The sequence below is a fragment of the Neoarius graeffei genome, chromosome 12, assembly GCF_027579695.1.
Source record: "Neoarius graeffei isolate fNeoGra1 chromosome 12, fNeoGra1.pri, whole genome shotgun sequence".
Lineage (NCBI taxonomy): Eukaryota > Metazoa > Chordata > Actinopteri > Siluriformes > Ariidae > Neoarius > Neoarius graeffei.
This window is the reverse complement of record NC_083580.1, coordinates 33,075,493-33,097,618: the sequence shown is the minus strand read 5'-3', so window position 1 is coordinate 33,097,618 and position 22,126 is coordinate 33,075,493. Positions and strand designations below refer to the sequence as shown.

The 22,126-nt window shown below is 40.9% G+C and overlaps 1 protein-coding gene across 1 annotated transcript in view; it reads left to right on the top strand.

Moving 5' to 3' along the window:
- dacha (dachshund a) overlaps window positions 1–22,126 on the top strand; it is a 954,430-nt gene that overhangs the window by 852,008 nt on the left and 80,296 nt on the right. Inside the window, exon 8 of the mRNA XM_060935796.1 lies at window positions 12,647–12,792. Coding sequence (XP_060791779.1) covers window positions 12,647–12,792 — 146 coding nt within the window. The remainder of the gene's footprint in view (window positions 1–12,646; window positions 12,793–22,126) is intronic.

The window sequence follows — 22,126 nt, the reverse complement described above, 5'->3', positions numbered from 1 at the left end:
TTCCTGAACCCTATAGAGGAGTTCTTCTCATCGTGGAGATGGAAGGTTTATGACAGACAACCATACACTAGAGAGAACCTCCTAAGGGCAATGGAGCTGGCCTGTGGTGACATCCCAGTGGAGGCCTTCCAAGGATGGATGCGGCATTCCAGGGCGTTTTTCCCGCGGTGCCTGGCAAGAGAGAATATAGCCTGCGATGTGGATGAGGTGATGTGGCCCGATGCAGCTCAGCGACATGATGCTGCACAGTGATTGTGTGTGTGTGTGTGGTGTGAACAAAGTAAATAAAAAAACTTCACACCCTGAACATGTTTTCAAGAGTACTGTTGTGTGCAATAGATTCTGTTTTTGCATTGAGTTGTGTTACAGTAGTGTACATGCAGTATTTTCTATAGATTTATACTCTTCATATGAAACTCACAAATCTAAATGCCTAATCCTCTACAGTGATCTAAGATCCGTTACTGTAAAGTTTCAAAAAATATGCATTGGCAGTTATGAAACAAAGAACCTTCTCACAAATTGAGCATTGTGTTTTCAATTGTTTTGCTGTAGTGTGTAATGATGTGTATAGTGTTTACATTTTTGAAAGCTTCGAGCTGCTCTTTTGGTGTGAAAGTTTTAGTTTTGAAGTGAGAAGGTGTGGTTGTGTTTATGTAGCTTTAGAAAAGGGTGTTGTGTTTAGACATTGGGGAACATAGAGGAGGAAACGTTTGTGAAATGTGTTTTAGCATTTGAGAAAAACTGTAATGACAGTGAAGATCTCCGGTCAATCAAACCATGTAATTTTTACAGGCAATAACATCCATGAATCAACAGAATTCACTTTTATGAAGTGTAACTCTAACTTGGCTAGATAACGCATGCGTAGTACTAACACAGATACTGGTAAACAATGGCCATTGTCAGAGCATAAACATGATTCTTGCCATCTAAAAATATTGCTTTTCTCAATGAATAAAAACAAACAAAGCATATCACATAAAAAAAATACAAAAATAATTTTAATTTTCTGAAAAAAAAAACACTGCAAGTAGCCGTCGATGGAGCGTTTATCGGCAGCAAAATCGCTGGCTGCTGGCAGTTATTAACAGGGCTGAAATACAGTCACATCTGCACCTGCTTGCAGTCAAGACTCCACTTCCCAGAATTCACAGCGGCCTTCAAATATGGCCACCATGGACCATCCTGCACCTCACCACTCACAGTCACCAGAGTTCTAATCACTAACACCTGAACTCAATCCTATGTAGGCTCACAGCCACAGTATTTAAGGACATTCAGTGGCTATAAATTTTCTGACTTATACATTTAGTTCCTTGTGTCTGATTTTACTGAGCTGTTTGTGAGTGTATTGCTAATTCTGGTTTTGCCTTTTTGATATGGCCTCTGATATTCTGTTTATGCATCACCTGTCCTGTTTCTGTGTGTGTGTATATATATATAAAACTTTTTTTTTTTTGGTTTATGATTTGGATTTGTTTGCCTGAATACATCCTTTTTCTGCTTCTTGCAGCTATCTGTAGCCTGCATTCCTGACAGTTTTTTTTGTTTGTTTTTAAATATAGTGCTCATTACCTGGCTTTCATCTGGATGTGGCTAATCACTAGATCTTGTAACTTCCATCCTTCTCAAACATCCCAAACAAAATGTTATCAGAACATTCTCAAATTTTACTTGTTTTGAGTCTTTGCTGCTGACTTCAGTCTATGACAGTGTTTGGACCAGATTTGTGTAGTATGCATTGGGCCATGTGACCCCTCAAGTCTCTACTTCCTGTAGATTCAAAGATCAGTTTGATGGCACATACTGTAGAGGCAGCATTCTCTTTGTTTCAGTGATCTTGTCTCCCAGGCCTCTATGCAGTTTAATCTGTGGCTGGGCCTTGTGCACAGCAGTTAGAATAATAAACTTTAACCTTTTTTTTCTAGGGGTTGAGGTAAGCAGAATTCAAAGCCTGAACAGTGGGCTATTCCAGTGTAATTTGGTTAGTGCTTCCCATTCTTTATGTGGTTCCTCTTTTCAAGAGGTAAGTGCATAGTCTTTTAATGGAGTTGATACTCCTGGGTTTCAGTCTTAATTTGAGTCCTACTGATATTGAAAAGAGGTGAACAAATTTGAATTGTAATTCAGCAAGACGCTTAATTTTACAAGTTTGTTTGCTTGACTCTTCTCGTGTTTAGGCAAAGCCTGAGTGCTGTTTATCAATCTAATGGGTTAATTTGAGCTTTGTGAATGTGATGCCCCAATGGGCTTCTTCCCAAAAAAGCAGTTGTGTATTCATGCAACTTCTCAGTCCTTGGTGATTTAGTGTCTCCTAACTATAAATACCGCACAAACACTTGGATTCCCTTCCCTTAGGAGTCCCCTGGTGCATGTTTAACTGGAGTCATCATGATTGGGGGGGGGGGATATAGAATTAAGGACTTCTTTTTTTTTTTTCTCCCACTTCTTGCTCTAGCTAATCTTTCTCTTACTGTGTCTGAATCTCACTACTTGCCTGTGCCTCCTGCCAAGTGAACTAATGCTCTGTTAGAGAACGTTTGCCAGCTACCATGTGGTTTACACTCTTTTGACCACCATTCACATTAATTCAGGCTACTTATTTGGGTTTAATGCTTAAAATAAACTTTATACTCACACGAACAAAAAGAACAGAGTACATTACTCCAATTCTAAGGTCCCTTCACTGGCTTCCATTAAGCTACAGAATTGACTTTAAAGCATTGCTGCTGGTGTACAAATCTCTAAATGGTACAGGGCCCAATTACCTCTCTATGTTGCAGCGGCCTAACCCAATCAGATCTACCAGATCACAGCAGCAGAATTTACTGGTAAAACCTGTTAAAACCAAGTGTGGTGAAGCAGCTTTTAGCTACTATGCAGTACAGCTATGGAACTAACTCTCAGAGGACATCAAAAATGCTCCTGCTGTTGGCAGCTTCAAATCTAAAGACTGTTCTCAGATGCTTTCTGCTAACTGATAAATATTGTCATCTTTACATGTTTTAAACTAACTTTTACAGTCTCTGCATGTTTTAAACTTTACTTAACTTTTATTCTGCTGTTTTTTACTGAACTTCATTTTATTTCTACTGTTTAATTCTTATTTTTTTCTCTCTTCCCCCTTTATTTGATGTAACTTTATTTTCTATTGTTTACTGTTTTTGCTTTTATCTCTGTAAAGCACATTGAACTGCCACTGTGTATGAAATGTGCTATATAAATAAACTTGCCTTGCCTTATAAGAGCAAAGTTGTCCATCTTTCTGGTCAGATCAGGCACACTTTGGGGCTGTTAGCCTGTCACATGTACACTCAAGCACAGTGAAATTCATCCTGCATTTACCCCATCTGAAGCACTGAACGTGCACAGGCACACCAAACCCAGAGCAGTGGGTAGTTGTACTACAGCACCTGGGGAGCAATTGGGGGTTAGGTGGCACTTCAGCTCAAGGCCTCCCAATGTTAACCTAACTGCATGCCTTTGAACTGTGCAGGAAACTGGAGCACCCAGAGGAAACCCACACAGACATGGAAACATGCAAACTCCACTCAGAAAGGCCCCTGTTGGCTGCTAGGCTCAAACCTAGAACCTGCTGTGAGGTGACAGTGTTAACAATTATGCCACCATGGTGCCTGTACTTTGAATCTGGGATGTTTAAATTGAAGCACCTATTTAAAAAAAGACAGGCGCATATTGCTGAACCTGAGGCCAGTGATTCTTCACTTTTCATGGATAGACAAATATTTGCATATCTCTTGGTTTTCTTATTTTTAGTTTGACATGGCAATTAATGCATGTTGTTTTATGGACCTCAAATAATTAACCATTTCTCTTAACATGTATTTTACCAATTAGGCTGATTACTAGAGTGCCTTGATCTGGATATGTAAATTATGTAAACAAACCTGTGGTTTTATATCTGACAAATACTGCAGCCAAAGCTTGGGTCTAATTATTTCGTAATTGGAGCCCTTTGAATGTTCAGGAGATGTCCTTTATACACGTACAAAATTGGGGGGGGAGAGCAAATAGACTACTAGTGCATCTCAAAAAATTAGAATATTGTGAAAAAGTTCAATATTTTCCATCAGTTATTTAAGAAAGTGAAAATGTTATATATTAGACTCATTACACAAACTAAAATGTTTCAAGCATTTTTCTATTTTAATTTTAATCAGTATGGCATACAGTGCAAAAACATAAACCCCATCTCAAAATATTAGAATATTTCATTTCGAGTTTGAGTAAAACAGTATGAACACAGTGTATCTCTCGGTCTAGTTCAGTACACACAACCACAATCATGGGGAAGACTGCTGACTTGACTGTTGTCCAGAAGATGATCACTGATGCCCTCCACAAGGAGGGTAAACCACAAAAGGTCATTGCTGAAAAGGGTGGCTGGAAAAGGTGCACAAGCAACAGGGATGGCCACAGTCTTGAGAGGATTGTCAAGAAAAGTCGATTCAAGAACTTGGGAGAACTTCACAAGGAGTGGGCTGAGGCTGGTGTCAGTGTATCAAGACCCATCACGAACAGACATCTTCAAGAAAGGGGATACAACTTCCACATTCCTAATATCAAGCTACTCCTGAGCCAGAGACAATGTCAGAAGTGTCTTATCTGGGCTAAGGAAAGAAAGAAATGGACTGTTGCTCAGTGGTCCAAAGTCCTCTTTTCAGATGAAAGTACATTTTGCATTTAATTTGGAAATCATGGTTCTAGAGTCTGGAGGAAGAGTGGAGAGGCACAGAATCCAAGGTGTTTGAAGCCCAGTGTGAAGTTTCCACAGTCTGTGATGATTTGGGGTGCCATGTCATCTGCTGGTGTTGGTCCACTGTATTTTATCAAGTCCAAAGTCAACACAGCCATCTACCAGGAGATTTTAGAGCAGTTCATGCTTCCATCTGCTGACGAGCTTTTTGGAGATGCTGATTTCCTTTTCCAGCAGGACTTAGCACCTACCCACAGTGCCAAAACTACTACCAAATGGTTTGCTGACCATGATATTACTGTGTTTGATTGGCCAGCCAACATGCCTGACCTGAACCCCATAGAGAATCTATGGGGTATTGTCAAGAGGAAGATGAGAAACACCCAACCCAAAAATATAGATATGCTGAAGGCCACTATCAAAGCAACCTGGGCTTCAATAACACCTCAGCAGTGCCACAGACTGATCACCTCCATGCCACACTGCATTGATGCAGTAATTCATGGTAAAGGAGCCCCAACCAAGTATTGAGTGTATAAATGAATATACTTTTCAGAAGTTGGACATTTCTGTATTGTAAATCCTTTTTTTGATTGATCTTAGGGAATATTCTAATAATTTGAGATACTGGATTTCTGATTTTCATGAGTTATATCCATAATCATCAATATTAAAACAAAAAAAGCTTTAAATATTTTACTTTACATGTAATGAATATAGAATATATGAAAGTTTACCTTTTTGAATTAAATTATGAAAAAAGAACTTTTTCATGGTATTCTAATTTTTTGAGATGCACTAGTATGTAAGGGTAAACCATGGAGTCTCAGCTCAGTGACTATAGTTCTCATAGTCACTATCTCTCCCCAGCATATTTTCCTCCATTTGGAACCTAGGGAAGATCCACCTTCTCTGAAAAGGCTGACATGTTAAGTGTTTTTTTTTTCCAGAAGGACAGTCCTCAGAGCAATGCATATAAAGAGAAATGGTGGTGTAAGCAAACGTGCCTGTACTTCCTGTTGTCCTGAAATCAACTCCAACTGCCTTCGAAATGTTTCTGCTACTCTCTATGCCATCTTTGCTGATGTATATGCAAGTGTAGATTTTAAAAGTCTAAAAAAAAAATAAAAAGCCTCATTGTCAGAAAACATGCATATAAGACTGTGTTAAATATTCCAGCTACACAGAATTGTTTGGTAACAGCGATGACCATTTGGTGATAATGGTCAATAGTTAACATTTGAGCTTTTATGATTTTTATTTTTGAAGAAATCTATTTTTTTAAACTAAATTTGCAAAGAGAGTTGATGACCACACCATTCCTTTTGTTGAAACGAGAAGGAAAGCCTTTTGTCTTTATTTTTAGAGTATGGCAAATGAAAGGGCTTGACCAATTAAAGTAAATATGGTAGGTTAAAAGAAAAAAATATGCATGTGTTTTGTTTTATTTGTTTCCTACTTTGTGCTCTTGGCTTGGGGTGTTTTGTCTGTTAGAGGAATCAAAGGAAACCCTCCTTAAAAAGATGATATTTCAGTAAAAAACACCTGCTTTTAAACTCGATGATGTATCTAAGAGGTGTTATGTTGGAGGTCAGGTGGAAAAACTTTGTCTTGTCTTGCACTGTTTGAGTGACCAGAAACAGTTACATTATATGTCTATCTTCATGCAGACAACGGCAACGAGATGTTATTTAAAAATATATCGCGTCCAAATGGGCAACGATCAGTAAAATATCAGGTCCATATGGCAACGCAACGCTTGCTGAAAACGATGCAATACACATGCCACACCTCTAGGGGCGCTGTAAGACGGTCCCTTCGGAGACACCAGAACAATAGAAGAAGTAAGGACGCATGCGCATAAACTATTATGCGCGAGACTTCATATTAGCCACAAAGTCAGGAAAATCTGTTCGTAAAATTACATTATAATAATCAAATACAATGAAAAGTATTTTTCCAGTCTCACCTGTGAAAGGTAATCCCATGTGATCTCGTTTGGACGGCAAACCTGTTGGTACAGTTAAACGCAGCTAATCTTTATTCTCCGCTTTGACCTCTCCAATATGGCGGTGAGGATGACGTATGATTCTACGCGGAAGGCGGCGTCTTTAATGGTCCGGAATAAATTGAATACTACACGTTGATGGATTAATTTGTTGTTTCTCACCTGTGAAAGGTAATCCCATGTGATCTCGTTTGGACGGTAAACCTGTTGGTACAGTTAAAGGCAGCACATGAATCTTTATTCTCCGCTTTGACCTATCCAATATGGCGGCGAGGATGACGTATGACGCTCCTCTACGCCCTTTTTGAGGAATGTATTGTCGGACTTAAATCAACATCTGAAGAGGTGAGATCGCTCCTTTTTTCCCCTATTTTTGCTGGCGGGATTGACTCTGCCCTAAGGGCAGAGTCTCTCTCTCTCTCTCTCTCTCTCTCTCACTTTGCACCATTACACAATAAATATTCACAGTGAAAATATTTTGTAAGCGTGTTTCATGAACCAAGTTATAGGATTTGTTGACAACTCGCATCGCATCGCAATGAGATCATTGCCACTACTGGTGTTAAGAATCGGACCATTTCATAAATGAATATTTTGCTGTAGAGCTGCAGTGTTTGTACAATTGCATGTTTTTGCTTCACTATTACTGTCACTATTCTGCTTCACTAGTGCTCTGTAAGGCTTTTTCCTGGTGATATTCGTTACACTTCTACCCGGCGTGAAGCACTCACAGTCATGTGGTTGTGACGTCATCGTAAACAAATCCGTTCTACTCATCCAGATGACTTCACAACGGCAACGTTGCCAGATCTTTCCACTCTGGAACCCGTTCTCAAAAAGATTGCGTTTTGGGCACCCAAAACGCCGGTGCCGTGTAGACGCCAGGCCTAAACGATAAGCAATTGTATCGGAGTCACCTGAATCCGTTGCCGTGTGGACAGGGCCTTAGTCATTTCATGAGGACCTTTTTATGTTTGTGCATAAGGCCTCCATATAAAGAGTAAAATAGTTTTCTTTCTTACACATGTACATTATCTTTATTTGTGCATATTACAGTTATGGCGGTGACTGTGAGAACAGGGGTATACGTCACAGGCTGAGGACAGTCTCTGTACTTTGGGGGATGGAATAAAATGAATTGAAGTGTGTACTATCAACTGCTGCAACGAGATAAATGTCATTTAAATGGGACTTGCTATGAGGTGTGCAAGAGGCCAGGACTTTTAAGAGCATACCACCATTAGCCTCTTTTCTGCTAACCCAGCCTTGGGATTTGTAGTTTCTTGTACAACAAAGGCTGATTAATCAGTGTTTTGTTAGGGTTAAATAGCACAACAAATTGCCTAATAGACATGGAAGGTAATATAATGACATTTAACCCAGTCATTAGTACTGACACTTTCTGGACTTCTTTTAAAAGGTTTAGAACAGCAGCTGTAGATACAATTGTGCACACCTTTTGCTAATGACCTTTAAACATTATGGCTGGACTCATCACTTCATAATCTCATAAATCATCTCACATCTTTGGCTTTCCAGTGTCCCCTGGTGCTTTCACCCTTTTTTCCCCTCTCCCTCATTCTTTCCATCCTACCCCACTCTGTCAATCTCCCTCTGCTTCTCACACTTTCATATGGCCTGGATCTGCTGCTTACCAGTTTTAGGCCCAGTGAAAATTTAATCACACAATGTCAAAGCATGAGGGGAGGAGGTAAGAGACAGAATTCTTCCCTCTTCTTCTCCCCAGTTTCTACTTTAATTCCCTTTAACTACAGCAAAAGAAGGGGAAAAGTTATAGTGGAAGGGACAGGTGGGGTGATGAACAATGGGCCAAATGAAGAGCAGGGTTATCTGGCAAGGAAATCAATGTGACTCGTGATGCACTGCCAGCATAATGCCCTTCCCTACTGTCCTATTTGTCTTATCCAAGAAGGCACACAGACCCCAGACAGATGAGCCCAAGTGAATCATAACTCCTCCATCTCTATTACTTGCTTTCATTCTTTGTTTGTGTGTGCTTTAACTCTCTACTTTAGCTATTCTACGCTGTTTGTCCAGTGTCTGGCTCTATAGTTGGGGCTGGGGTAGGGGATTTGGGTGAGAGGGAAATACTATCTTTTGTGTGTGTGTGTGTGTGTGTGTGTCAGTTAAAGATTAACTGTTTTACTGAGGTTTGGACACATGGGCACACAGTTCCTCTGAAAATATACACTGCTTTGTTTACTGATTTATCTTTCCTACTACTAGGTGATGTTTTCACATATACCAGCAACTGTGGAACACAAACCACTCTGATCTCAGTTGATTTTAACTTCTTTTAGTGTTTTCTCTCTCTTTTTTGCTAGCTAGCTCCACATCCTTGGCTTAGCTATTTATTTAACAAACAGTGTTGTGGCGAAATACATTCTGCCCCGAGACATAACGTTTTTCCCTGTGACTGTCACCTTCAAAAGCACACTAAAATGACACAGCACTCACCTCATTAACATTGTTTCATCACACAACACGCAACACCTGCGAATGCTGATTGGGGGAGTGGCCACGCGTGGTTGACGAAGCGCTTGCTTTAAAATGTCACTATGCTGCATCCGTAGCTAGGAGGGAGTGTAGCGCAGCAGAGCAGTGCAGAGCTCTGTTTGGTTCCTGTGCGAGCAAAGCGTGAAGGTGCGATTCTGGAGTAGAAGCTAAACCGAGTGGAAGACTTGTACATTGTTGCCGATGACAGAATTTGTGGTGGAGATTGCAAGCCGACCCAAGCAAGATTTCCGTGACAGAGGAACATCGCCAGCCACAGGTGAGAGGGGCTAATAGCTACTTCAAGCCCGATGCGGGAAGCGGATGGCAAAGGTCTGTTGAAGCTTCGGATCCAGGACAGTCCAGTTTACACAGCCAGCTCCAGAACTGTGAGTTAAACCGTAATCCACACGCCCCTTGCTGCTCGTTTACCAAGCGCTACAACTGACTGGAACTACAAACGCTCTCTTCCTCTACACACGCTAACATTCTCAAACATACAAGCCCACACACACACACACACACATGAACACTGGGTTTAAAGGACATTTTTGTTTATTTTTCATGCCCCTTTTGCCGTATTGGAAGCATAAGGTTGTTATGGAGTTGTATTGATGCCATTATTTTTTTTTGTGAATAAGTAAACAGAATATGCATGTGTAAAACCTACTTTTTGTTATTGTTTTATTATTGCTGGCGGTGGTTATTTTTAGTTAAGTGGCAGGATTTTGGGCCTGCCTGGCACCCGAACTAAATTTATACTTGAACCTTGGGTAGCACCGTTACAGTGTGTTCGCAACTGTAAGTCAGTGTGAAAAGTATGATTGTACATACTGGAGACTAAAAATGACCATTACCATGATGTACAGAAAGAAGCAAAAATGACCATGAACTATATACAGTTTTGAATAGAAACAAAGATTTATTCCATAGTGATGTAATTTTAATGATATTGTCACATTTTAAACAGGCTTAACATTAATTGTTCCATTCAGAGAAAACTGTCAAAGTTAGATTCATTATTGATACTGAGGAAATTTGAAGATCAAGTCAAGTCAACTTTATTGTCAAATATGCTATACATGCTCGACATACAGCACAGATAAAATTTCAGTCCTCTCTGACCCACAGTGCAAACAGGCAATGCAATAAATAAAAATAGAATAATTGAAAAAAAAAACAACAACAATAAAACAGTATAAACACTCTAGATAAGAACTAGACAAACACTCAATCTAAACAGTATAAACACTAGATAAGAACTTTACACAGACTAAACACTCAAACAAACAATATAAACAGTATAAACACTCTAGATAAGAACTAGACATACACCAAACACTCATACAACCCCAATTCCAAAAAAGTTGGGACAAAGTACAAATTGTAAATAAAAACGGAATGCAATAATTTACAAATCTCAAAAACTGATATTGCATTCACAATAGAACACAGACAACATATCAAATGTCGAAAGTGAGACATTTTGAAATTTCATGCCAAATATTGGCTCATTTGAAATTTCATGACAGCAACACATCTCAAAAAAGTTGGGACAGGGGCAATAAGAGGCTGGAAAAGTTAAAGGTACAAAAAAGGAACAGCTGGAGGACCAAATTGCAACTCATTAGGTCAATTGGCAATAGGTCATTAACATGACTGGGTATAAAAAGAGCATCTTGGAGTGGCAGCGGCTCTCAGAAGTAAAGATGGGAAGAGGATCACCAATCCCCCTAATTCTGCGCTGACAAATAGTGGAGCAATATCAGAAAGGAGTTCGACAGTGTAAAATTGCAAAGAGTTTGAACATCTGTAGAGTTATGCATCTACAGTGCATAATATCATCAAAAGATTCAGAGAATCTGGAAGAATCTCTGTGCGTAAGGGTCAAGGCCGGAAAACCATACTGGGTGCCCGTGATCTTCGGGCCCTTAGACGGCACTGCATCACATACAGGCATGCTTCCGTATTGGAAATCACAAAATGGGCTCAGGAATATTTCCAGAGAAAATTATCTGTGAACACAATTCACCGTGCCATCCGCCATTGCCAGCTAAAACTCTATAGTTCAAAGAAGAAGCCGTATCTAAACATGATCCAGAAGCGCAGATGTCTTCTCTGGGTCAAGGCTCATTTAAAATGGACTGTGGCAAAGTGGAAAACGGTTCTGTGGTCAGACGAATCAAAATTTGAAGTTCTTTATGGAAATCAGGGACGCCGTGTCATTCGAACTAAAGAGGAGAAGGACGACCCAAGTTGTTATCAGCGCTCAGTTCAGAAGCCTGCATCTCTGATGGTATGGGGTTGCATTAGTGCGTGTGGAATGGGCAGTTTACACATCTGGAAAGACACCATCAATTCTGAAAGGTATATCCAGGTTCTAGAGCAACATATGCTCCCATCCAGACGACGTCTCTTTCAGGGAAGACCTTGCATTTTCCAACATGACAATGCCAAACCACATACTGCATCAATTACAGCATCATGGTTGCGTAGAAGAAGGGTACGGGTACTGAACTGGCCAGCCTGCAGTCCAGATCTTTCACCCATAGAAAACATTTGGCGCATCATAAAACGGAAGATACGACAAAAAAGACCTAAGACAGTTGAGCAACTAGAATCCTACATTAGACAAGAATGGGTTAACATTCCTATCCCTAAACTTGAGCAACTTGTCTCCTCAGTCCCCAGACGTTTACAGACTGTTGTAAAGAGAAAAGGGGATGTCTCACAGTGGTAAACATGGCCTTGTCCCAACTTTTTTGAGATGTGTTGTTGTCATGAAATTTAAAATCACCTAATTTTTCTCTTTAAATGATACATTTTCTCAGTTTAAACATTTGATATGTCATCTATGTTCTATTCTGAATAAAATATGGAATTTTGAAACTTCCACATCATTGCATTCTGTTTTATTTACAATTTGTACTTTGTCCCAACTTTTTTGGAATTGGGGTTGTGTATACATACACATATATATATATACACACACACACATGTAAATTGGTGCAAATAAACAAACAGTCAAGGCCACTTGGTATAGCAGGTAAACATGAAATAAGCAGTATAAACAAACTAGCAGCTGTTAAGGTGAGGTAGTGCGGAATAGTGCAAATGAGCGAGGTAAAGTGAGATGTGCGGTCCCTGAGTTCAGTGTGTTAATGAACGTTGAGATGTATGTGTGTGTGTGTGTGTGTGTGTTTGGGGGGGGGGGGGGGACTGTGAGGGTGACATGTCAGATGCTGAAGGGGGGGCAGGGGTGTGTGTGAGCAGAATCTGTGGCAGAGGGCAGAGGGGGGAGGAGGGGCAGAACAGGGAGGGAGTTGATAAACTGTAGATTTAAATTCTCCTGTAGACCTTAAATAACTCCTTAAACCACTGCTGTGTTTGTGTGTTTCTCTCAGATGAAGCTCAGCTAGCCTTGCCCCTCCTGAAGTCAAGTTTTGAGAAGCTTCCTCTGGGTGCTCAGACTTTTCCTCCAGGCTTTCCTGCTCCATTCCTCTTTACTGAGGGCCTTTCCTCTGTTGAAACATTGCTCACCAACATCCAGGTATGGTTGCTTTTTGTCTCTGTGATGGTTCATATTTGTGCACGAGCTGTAGTCTTTAATCTCTCTCTGTGTGTGTGTGTGTGTGTGTGTGTGTGTGTATATATATGGCAGCACGGTGGTGTAGTGGTTAGCACCATTGCCTCACAACAAGAAGGTCCTGGGTTCGAGCCCAGCGGCCGACAAGGGCCTTTCTGTGTGGAGTTTGCACGCTCTCCCTGTGTCCATGTGGGTTTCCTCTGGGTACTCTGGTTTCCCCCAAAGGCAGCTCTAAATTGACTGTTTGTGTGAATGGTTGTTTGTCTGTGTCAGCTCTGCAATGACCTGGCGACTTGTCCAGGGTGTACCCCGCCTCTTACCGATAGTCAGCTGGGATAGGCTCCAGCTTGCCTGAGACCCTGTAGAACAGGATAAGCGGCTACAGATAATAGATGAATGGATATATGCACACACGCATATACAGTGGAGCAAAAAAGTATTTAGTCAGTCACCAATTGTGCAAGTTCTCCCACTTAAAAAGATGAGAGAGGCCTGTAATTTTCATCATAGGTATACCTCAACTATGAGAGACAAAATGAGAAAAAAAATCCAGAAAATCACGTTGTCTGATTTTTAAAGAATTTATTTGCAAATTATGGTGGAAAATAAGTTTTTGGTCAATAACAAAAGTTCATCTCAATACTTTGTTATATACCCTTTGTTGGCAATGACAGAGGTCAAACGTTTTCTGTAAGTCTTCACAAGGTTTTCACACACTGTTGCTGGTATTTTGGCCCATTCCTCCATGCAGATCTCCTCTAGAGCAGTGATGTTTTGGGGCTGTCGCTGGGCAACACGGACTTTCAACTCCCTCCAAAGATTTTCTATGGGGTTGAGATCTGGAGACTGGCTAGGCCACTCCAGGACCTTGAAATGCTTCTTACGAAGCCACTCCTTCATTGCCCGGGCGGTGTGTTTGGGATCATTGTCATGCTGAAAGACCCAGCCACATTTCATCTTCAATGCCCTTGCTGATGGAAGGAGGTTTTCACTCAAAATCTCACGATACATGGCCCCATTCATTCTTTCCTTTACACGGATCAGTCGTCCTGGTCCCTTTGCAGAAAAACAGCCCCAAAGCATGATGTTTCCACCCCCATGCTTCACAGTGTTCTTTGGATGCAACTCAGCATTCTTTCTCCTCCAAACACGACAAGTTGAGTTTTGACCAAAAAGTTCTATTTTGGTTTCATCTGACCATATGACATTCTCCCAATCCTCTTCTGGATCATCCAAATGCTCTCTAGCAAACTTCACACGGGCCTGGACATGTACAGGCTTAAGCAGGGGGACACATCTGGCACTGCAGGATTTGAGTCCCTGGCGGCGTAGTGTGTTACTGATGGTAGCCTTTGTTACTTTGGTCCCAGCTCTCTGCAGGTCATTCACTAGGTCCCCCCGTGTGGTTCTGGGATTTTTGCTCACTGTCCTTGTGATCGTTTTGACCCCACGGGGTGAGATCTTGCATGGAGCCCCAGATCGAGGGAGATTATCAGTGGTCTTGTATGTCTTCCATTTTCTAATAATTGCTCCCACAGTTGATTTCTTCACACCAAGCTGCTTACCTATTGCAGATTCAGTCTTCCCAGCCCGGTGGAGTTCTACAATTTTGTTTCTGGTGTCCTTTGACAGCTCTTTGGTCTTGGCCATAGTGGAGTTTGGAGTGTGACTGTTTGAGGTTGTGGACAGGTGTCTTTTATACTGATAACGAGTTCAAACAGGTGCCATTAATACAGGTAACGAGTGGAGGACAGAGGAGCCTCTTAAAGAAGTTGTTACAGGTCTGTGAGAGCCAGAAATCTTGCTTGTTTGGAGGTGACCAAATACTTATTTTACCGAGGAATTTACCAATTAATTCATTAAAAATCCTTCAATGCGATTTCCTGGATTCTTTCCCCCCCATTCTGTCTCTCATAATTGAAGTGTACCTATGATGAAAATTACAGGCCTCTCTCATCTTTTTAAGTGGGATAACTTGCACAATTGGTGGCTGACTAAATACTTTTTTGCCCCACTGTAAAAGCACATCTTGTATGTCAAAACACTGTTTACGACTATTATCGGTGCAATAACAGACCACAGCCATGATGATTTTTACTAGATCAATGCAGCTACACACGTGTGTGTGTGTGTGAGTGAGAAAATGAAGTTTGGTTCCAAAACATGATACACACCATTTAAAATAAAAAAAAATCAAATTCCAACAAATAATTTTCACATTTGATCACTATTCAAAGTTCCAAAATGAATTTTATACAAAATGCAATATATCTTCCACATTTCTCTGCATTGTATATCCCCTTTCCTTCCACACTATGACAAATGCCACTACTGATTTTTCGCAGAATGTGATATCTCTGCTCAACCAATTACAGTGCTCCATTCAAATACAAAAACAGTAATAGCAGATCCCACTGACTGTCAACATCTCAGAGAATCCCTATCTTTGAGTGAGATTTTGAACAAAATAAATGAATAACTTTGTCGGAATCAAACATTTCTCATCTAAATGTTTTTCTATTATTATTCCAGTAGAAAATGTTGCTCCAGTGTTTTCTGCTTTGAGGGTGCCTGATTCATCCTGGGATCCAGATATACTACTTGACTATATATTTAGGCACTGACTAAAAGCAGAGCTTCTGATGAGTGTAAAATGTGTTAGTAAATAATCCCACTTTATTAAAAAAATTAAAAATAAGTGCTGGATAAACCCATCTATCTTCTGTAAATAAAGACAAAAATTCTGTTCTCTGGTGATCAAGTGCTTATGGCCCTGGTCAGACTATTGGTCCCATTCCAAAAAATGTCATGTCTATGCTCCTATTGGATCATGTTAGATATTTATCATCAAAAGCACATCATGTCCTAATAGTGTCTAATCACATAATTTGTGATTGATTTTTTTTTTCTGATCTATTTCCAGGTGACCAGTCACCCAAAGCCTCCCATTTGGCCATATGCTGTGTTGCATGTAGATATAGGACCAAATAGGAACTGTTCATAACTTTTGCCTGTTTGGCATAGCCTCTGCATTTCTTGTTGGTTGGACTACTACCAGTTGATAGTTTAAATGTGTCATAAGGTTCACTCTGCATGTTGAATGTCAGTCTCACCAGATGCAATGCAAACCCATGGTTCTGTATGTGACATTTTCTGGGCATTTTGGGTGGCACGGTAATGTAGTGGTTAGCATTGTCACCTCACAGCAAGAAGGTTCTGGGTTCAAGACCAGACAGGGCTGATGGGAGCCTTTCTGTGTGGAGTCTGCATGGGTTTCCTCTGGGTGCTCTGGTTTCCCCCACAGTTCAAAGACACACAATTAGGTTAACATGGGGCAGCCATGGCCTGAAGTTGGGCTAAAGTGCCCTTGAGCAAGGCACCTAACCCACAACTGCTCTCCAAGCACTGTAGCATAGATGCCCACTGCTCTGGGTATGCTCATTGCTCACTTGTGTGTTCACTGCTTCAGATGGGTTAAATGCAGAGGAGGAATTTCACTGTGTGTTTAAGTCTGTGCTTGAGTGTACGTGTGACAAAGGCTTCTTGGCTTGGCTTCTTTTTACCTTCTGTAAATGACTAAGTTATTTCTAGTAGGCTACTGTGTCCCAACAGGTAAAAACTGGAGTCATTCAAAATGCTCTCTGAGAAGGCTGAGTCTAACATATATATATATATATATATATATATATATATATATATATATATATATATATATATATATATATGTGTGTGTGTGTGTGTGTATGTGTAATGCACAGACTTCTGAAATACTAAGAATTTTAAGATGTGCCCTTTGGCTAAAGTTCAATCAACTATTTTCCGTAAACATTTGTCACATACAGATTTCGATTGCCTCTTTAACCGGTGTTTCGATTCTGCTGAAATTTTCTAGTTTTGCCACAAGGAAAATGTGTTTACCTTGCTTGGGTCATTGACAAGCCTAGGTAAAGTGAATTTTAGAAACACTGAGTTTACACCACCTTATTTTGAAGCAGAAGAGCCTTCTTGTTTCTTCATTCAAATCAAATCAAGTTTATTTGTATAGCGCTTTTAACAATAAACATTGTCGCAAAGCAGCTTTACAGAATTTGAACGACTTAAAACATGAGCTAATTTTATCACTAATCTATCCCCAATGAGCAAGCCTGTGGCGACAGTGGCAAGGAAAAACTCCCTCAGACGACATGAGGAAGAAACCTCGAGAGGAACCAGACTCAAAAGGGAACCCATCCTCATTTGGGCAACAACAGACAGCCTGACTATAATATTAACAGTTTTAACAGGTATAACCCTCAACTGTCCTCATGGGGCCGTCCTTCACAGGAGCAGTGCGATAAAACTCCGACTAGACACAGGGCACCAGGATGGATCAAGCAGGTCCGAGGGGCAGAAGAGGCCAGCATCTCAATCCCAGGATCAACATGTAACTCAGAGGGACAGATTGGGGGGGGGGGGGAAGAGAGAGAGAAAGAAAACACAGGTTGTTAGGTATGCCCTAAAAATGACAAGTATTAAATCTGTGTGGTAGACTCGCAGAGACGAGAGTCTTTACATCGGGCATAACACACAACAATGGCATGTTAATATGGTAAAAAATATCATGACCTGCTCTGGCTGGATGCTTGATTGGGTGATGGGAGCACACTCCTCAACAATGATGAGATGCAGATGGGACCCTTAGGGCTGGCCAAGACAATTCAGTTACATTTCACCAGGTCTGGAACATGTGACAGAATGTCTGACGGCCGATTCCCTGCAGGCTACGATAGCCAGTCGAGGTCTCCACCCTCTCCACCAAAAGATTTCCTGTTGACTCCATGTAACTCAGAGGGACAGATTTGGGGTGGGGGGGAGGGAAAGAAAACACAGGTTGTTAGGTATGCCCAATGTCACCTGAATAAGTAGGAGCAGTATACATATTGCACCGAGTACAAGCAGGGACTCCGGCAACTAACTATGACAGCATAACTAAAAGGAGAGAGCCAGAAGGTAACACAGGCATGAGGGAGCCCCGGGACATAAAGCAGCCAGCCACTACACCGTCAACAAACTCGAGTGAGCAAGCAAGTGGGGACTGACAGCATCCATACATCCCAGTTTACCAAAACACTCTATGTCTGAGGACCCTCCAGATCTACTCCTTTACCTCATAAACACCATTAACAAAAGGCTTGACTAAACAGATATGTTTTCAGCCTAGACTTAAATGCTGAGACTGTGTCTGATTCCCGAACATTACTTGGAAGGCTGTTCCATAACTGTGGGGCTTTGTAAGAAAAGGCTCTGCCCCTTTCAGATGCCTGAATAATGTGCACTAGGTCCCATTAAGCTCTCACTCCCTGTGATTTAACTTCAGGTTATTAGGAAATCAAAAAGTATAGTACTGGGTTACATACAAGGATATTTCAATTTTACCCCTTGTGCAATGTAATTGAGACCAATAGCATGACCAGGACCTTATGACATACATTGCCTTGCACTGATGATCAGGTAAACTACAGTTGCAAAAGCCATCAAAAATCAGGTTGATGCATGACCATATTCTCTTCATATGGAGCTTTGCTTCACACATGGGGAGCTCCCCTGTGACATGCTGTACAAGGTGTCCAAACTTCTAAATTTATTCAGAATAAAAAGGTGGGTTGGGGTGTTTTTTTTAATATATAAATAATAAAGTTTCTGTGTAAACATCTGACTGGATTGGTGATTGTTCCTCAGAGCTTTGTGTGTAAAACAGATGACTGTAGATTGTATGATGAATGTAATTTGTGAAAATCTGTGGTGCAATATAGGATGTAGTCCAAGTTCAGAGACTGTGTCATATGTGTAGATCAGTTTTACTTCTTGTTTTGCAGCAGATTGTGGATCGTTTCTCCTTTGCAGCTGATATGTATGGTCTAAAGATCAACATATCCAAGACCGAGCTGCTCTACCAGCCTCATCCAATATCCACTGAACTGCCAGAGATGATTATGGTCCATGATGAACCACTGAAGACAACAGAGTCTTTCGTTTACCTGGGCAGCACCGTCACAAACACCAACTCCACAGATCTGGAAGTGGAAAGGAGGATCCAGTCCGTCATGAAGGCCTATGGTGAGCTACATAAGAGACTCTAGAGCTGTCATGACATCCGCACAAAAACCAAAGTGAAGGTTTACTCAGCTGCAGTCCTCCCTTGCCTACTCTATTACATCAAGTGCACCACTCTTTACTGCAGACACATCAAGGCTCTGACAAGACTCCAGCTTTGCCACCTACGCTCCATCCTCAACATCAAGTGGCAAGATCATATCCCAGATGTTGAGGTACTGCGCCATGCACACACAGTGTTGAAGCACTAATAATCATGTCACAGCTTTGCTGGGCAGAGCATGTACATCAGATGGCCAACAGCAGACTGCCAAAAGCTGTGTTCTCCTTGGAACTGCGCCAAGGAAAAAGGAGCCATGGAGGACAAAAATTGCATTTCAAAGATGTCTTAAAGCAGCATATGAAGAGAACAGGCATTCCGTATGATACCTGGGAGGAAGAGGCACTCCAGAGAGTCAAATGGCGAGGACTGTTGAGGAAGGCCACGTCAGCCGTAGAAGAGCTGCGCCAGCAAGAATATCAGCGTGCACGTGACCGACACTCAACAGCTGCTCCAAGCATTTTCCAATGCAACAATTGCCAATGTTACTGCAGATCCTGAGTGGGTCTGATAGGCCTCAACTCAAACACAAGACAGTCAACCTCGGTAACGAAGGACATGTGTAGATCAGTTTTACTTCTTGTTTTGAGTTATATTTCACACAAATTTGTTTTTATTGTTGTAATGGATTTATAGCATTTTTTGGGAAAAAAAAGTCATGGATATATTGCATTTGGGGGGGAATCATTTTTTTAAATAAAATTTTAAGAAATCAATCTAGATTTGTATGTTTAATGTTATTACAACCTCCGTGATATATTGACGTTTCAAAAAGAAAATGGTGGTTTTCATGCTATCAATTTTTGGTAAAGAACATACAAGTTTATTACAGTGGATTTATAGTGTTTTGGAACCAAACTCTCTCATATAAATGAATATTAAAAAAAAAACATAATAGTACACACACACTGCGTGCATGCATGCACACACATGTATATTCATCTATATAACCCCAGTTCCAAAAACAAAATTGAGATGCTGTGTAAAAAACACTGAAATGCAATGGTTTGGAAATCCTTTTCAACCTGTATTCAATTGAATATGATACAGTTGTAAATATATACTCATTCTGTTTTTTGATGCCTGCAACATGTTCCAAACAAGTTGGGACAGGGGCATTTTTACCACTGTGTTACATCATGTTTTCTTTTAATAATATTCAGTCAGCATTTGGGAACTGAGGACACTAATTTGTAGAGTTGACTTAATTTGCTGAAGTTTTGAAAGTGAAATTCTTTCCCATTCTTGCTTTATATACGACTTCAGTTGCTCAACAGTCTGGGGTCACCATTGTCATATTTTCTGCTTCATAATGTGTCACACATTTTCAGTGAGAGGCAGACAGTTTAGTACCCCCACTCTGTTACTACAAAGCCACACTGTTGTAACATGCAGAATGTGGCTTGTCTTTGTGGTGTTGGAAAAATCAGGGACATCCCTGAAAAAGATGTCATCTGGCTGCATATGTTGCTCCAAAACCTGTATGTACTTTTCAACATGAATGGTGCCTTCACAGATGTGCAAGTTACCCATGCCATGGGCAGTAATATGCCCCCAAACCTTCATAGATGCTTGCTTTTGAACTTTGTACTGGTAACAATTTGGATGGTCCTTTTCCCCTTTAGCCTAGAGGACACAACGTCCATGATTGCCAAAAACAATTTGAATCATGGACTTGCAATTAGATTAACATGGGGCAGCCTTGGGGGTGGCACGGTGGTGTAGTGGTTAGCACAGTCACCTCACAGCAAGAAGGTCCTAGGTTTGAGCCCAGCAGCTGGCAAGGGCCTTTCTGTGTGGAGTTTCCATGCTCTCCCCATGTCTGCATGGATTTCCTCCAGGTGCTCCAGTTTCCCCCACAGTCCAAAGACATGCAGGTTAGGTTAATTGGTGGCTCTAAATTGACCATAGGTGTGAACGTGAGTGTGAATGGTTGTGTCTATGTGTCAGCCCTGCGATAACCTGATGACTTGTCCAGGGTGTACCCCCCTCTCGCCCATAGTCTGCTGGGATAGGCTCCAGCTTGTCTGCCACCCTGTAGAACAAGATAAACATCTACAGATAATGGATGGGTGGATGGGGTGGCCTTGGGCTGAAGTGCCCTTGAACAAGGCACCTAACCCCCAACTGCTCCCCAGGTGCTGTAGCATAGCTGCCCACTACTGTGTGTGTGTGCACTGCTTCAGATGGGTTAAATACAGAGAGGAATTTCACAAGTGTACATGTAATGAATAAAGTTGTTGTTGTCAGACCACAGCACACGTTGCCACTTTGTGTCAGTCTACAGTATCTCAGATGACCTCATGCCCAGAGAATTGGGCAGCATTTCTGGATATTGTTAGATGGTGTTTCATTTTGCATGGTAGATATAGCAACAAACTGTGTTCAGTGACTGTGGTTTCCTGAAGTGTTCCTGAGCCCATATAGTAATGTCCTTTGTACAATCATGTCAGTTTTTAATGTAGTGCCATCTGAGGGATCAAAGATCGTGGATGTTTAATGTTGGGTTTTGGCCATTCCCCTGATGTGCAGCGATTTCCCTGAATTCTCTGAATCTTTTGATGGTATGATAGAGAGTGGTTAAATCCCTACATTCCTTGCATTTGTACATTGAGAAATGGTGTGTGTGAGGGTGGTTTTGTGTATTTATTTATTTATTTATTTATTTTTTAAACCTTGTTGGACTATTTGTCCATGCAGTTTTTCACCTGCAGCTCAAGTGGTGAACCTCACTCCATCCTTGCTTGTGAACAAATGAGCCTTTGCAATAACCAATTCACCTGTTTACCTGTAGAATGTTCTAAACAGGTAGTTAATGAGTATTCTACAGCTTTCCTATTCTGTTGTTGCCCCTGCCCCAACTTTTTTGGAATGTGTTGCAGGCATTGGATTCAGAATGAGTGAATATTTTCAAAAAAACAAAAAGGTTTATCAGTTTGAACATTAAATGGCTTGTCTTTTGTATTGTATTCAATTGAATATAGGTCAAAAAGAATGAGCAAAAATCCTGTTTTTATTTACATTTTACACAATGTTCAACCTTTTTTGGAATTGTATATCAGCCGCAAGCTCTCGATGCGAGAGTCAAAGTACAGCATTGTAGAG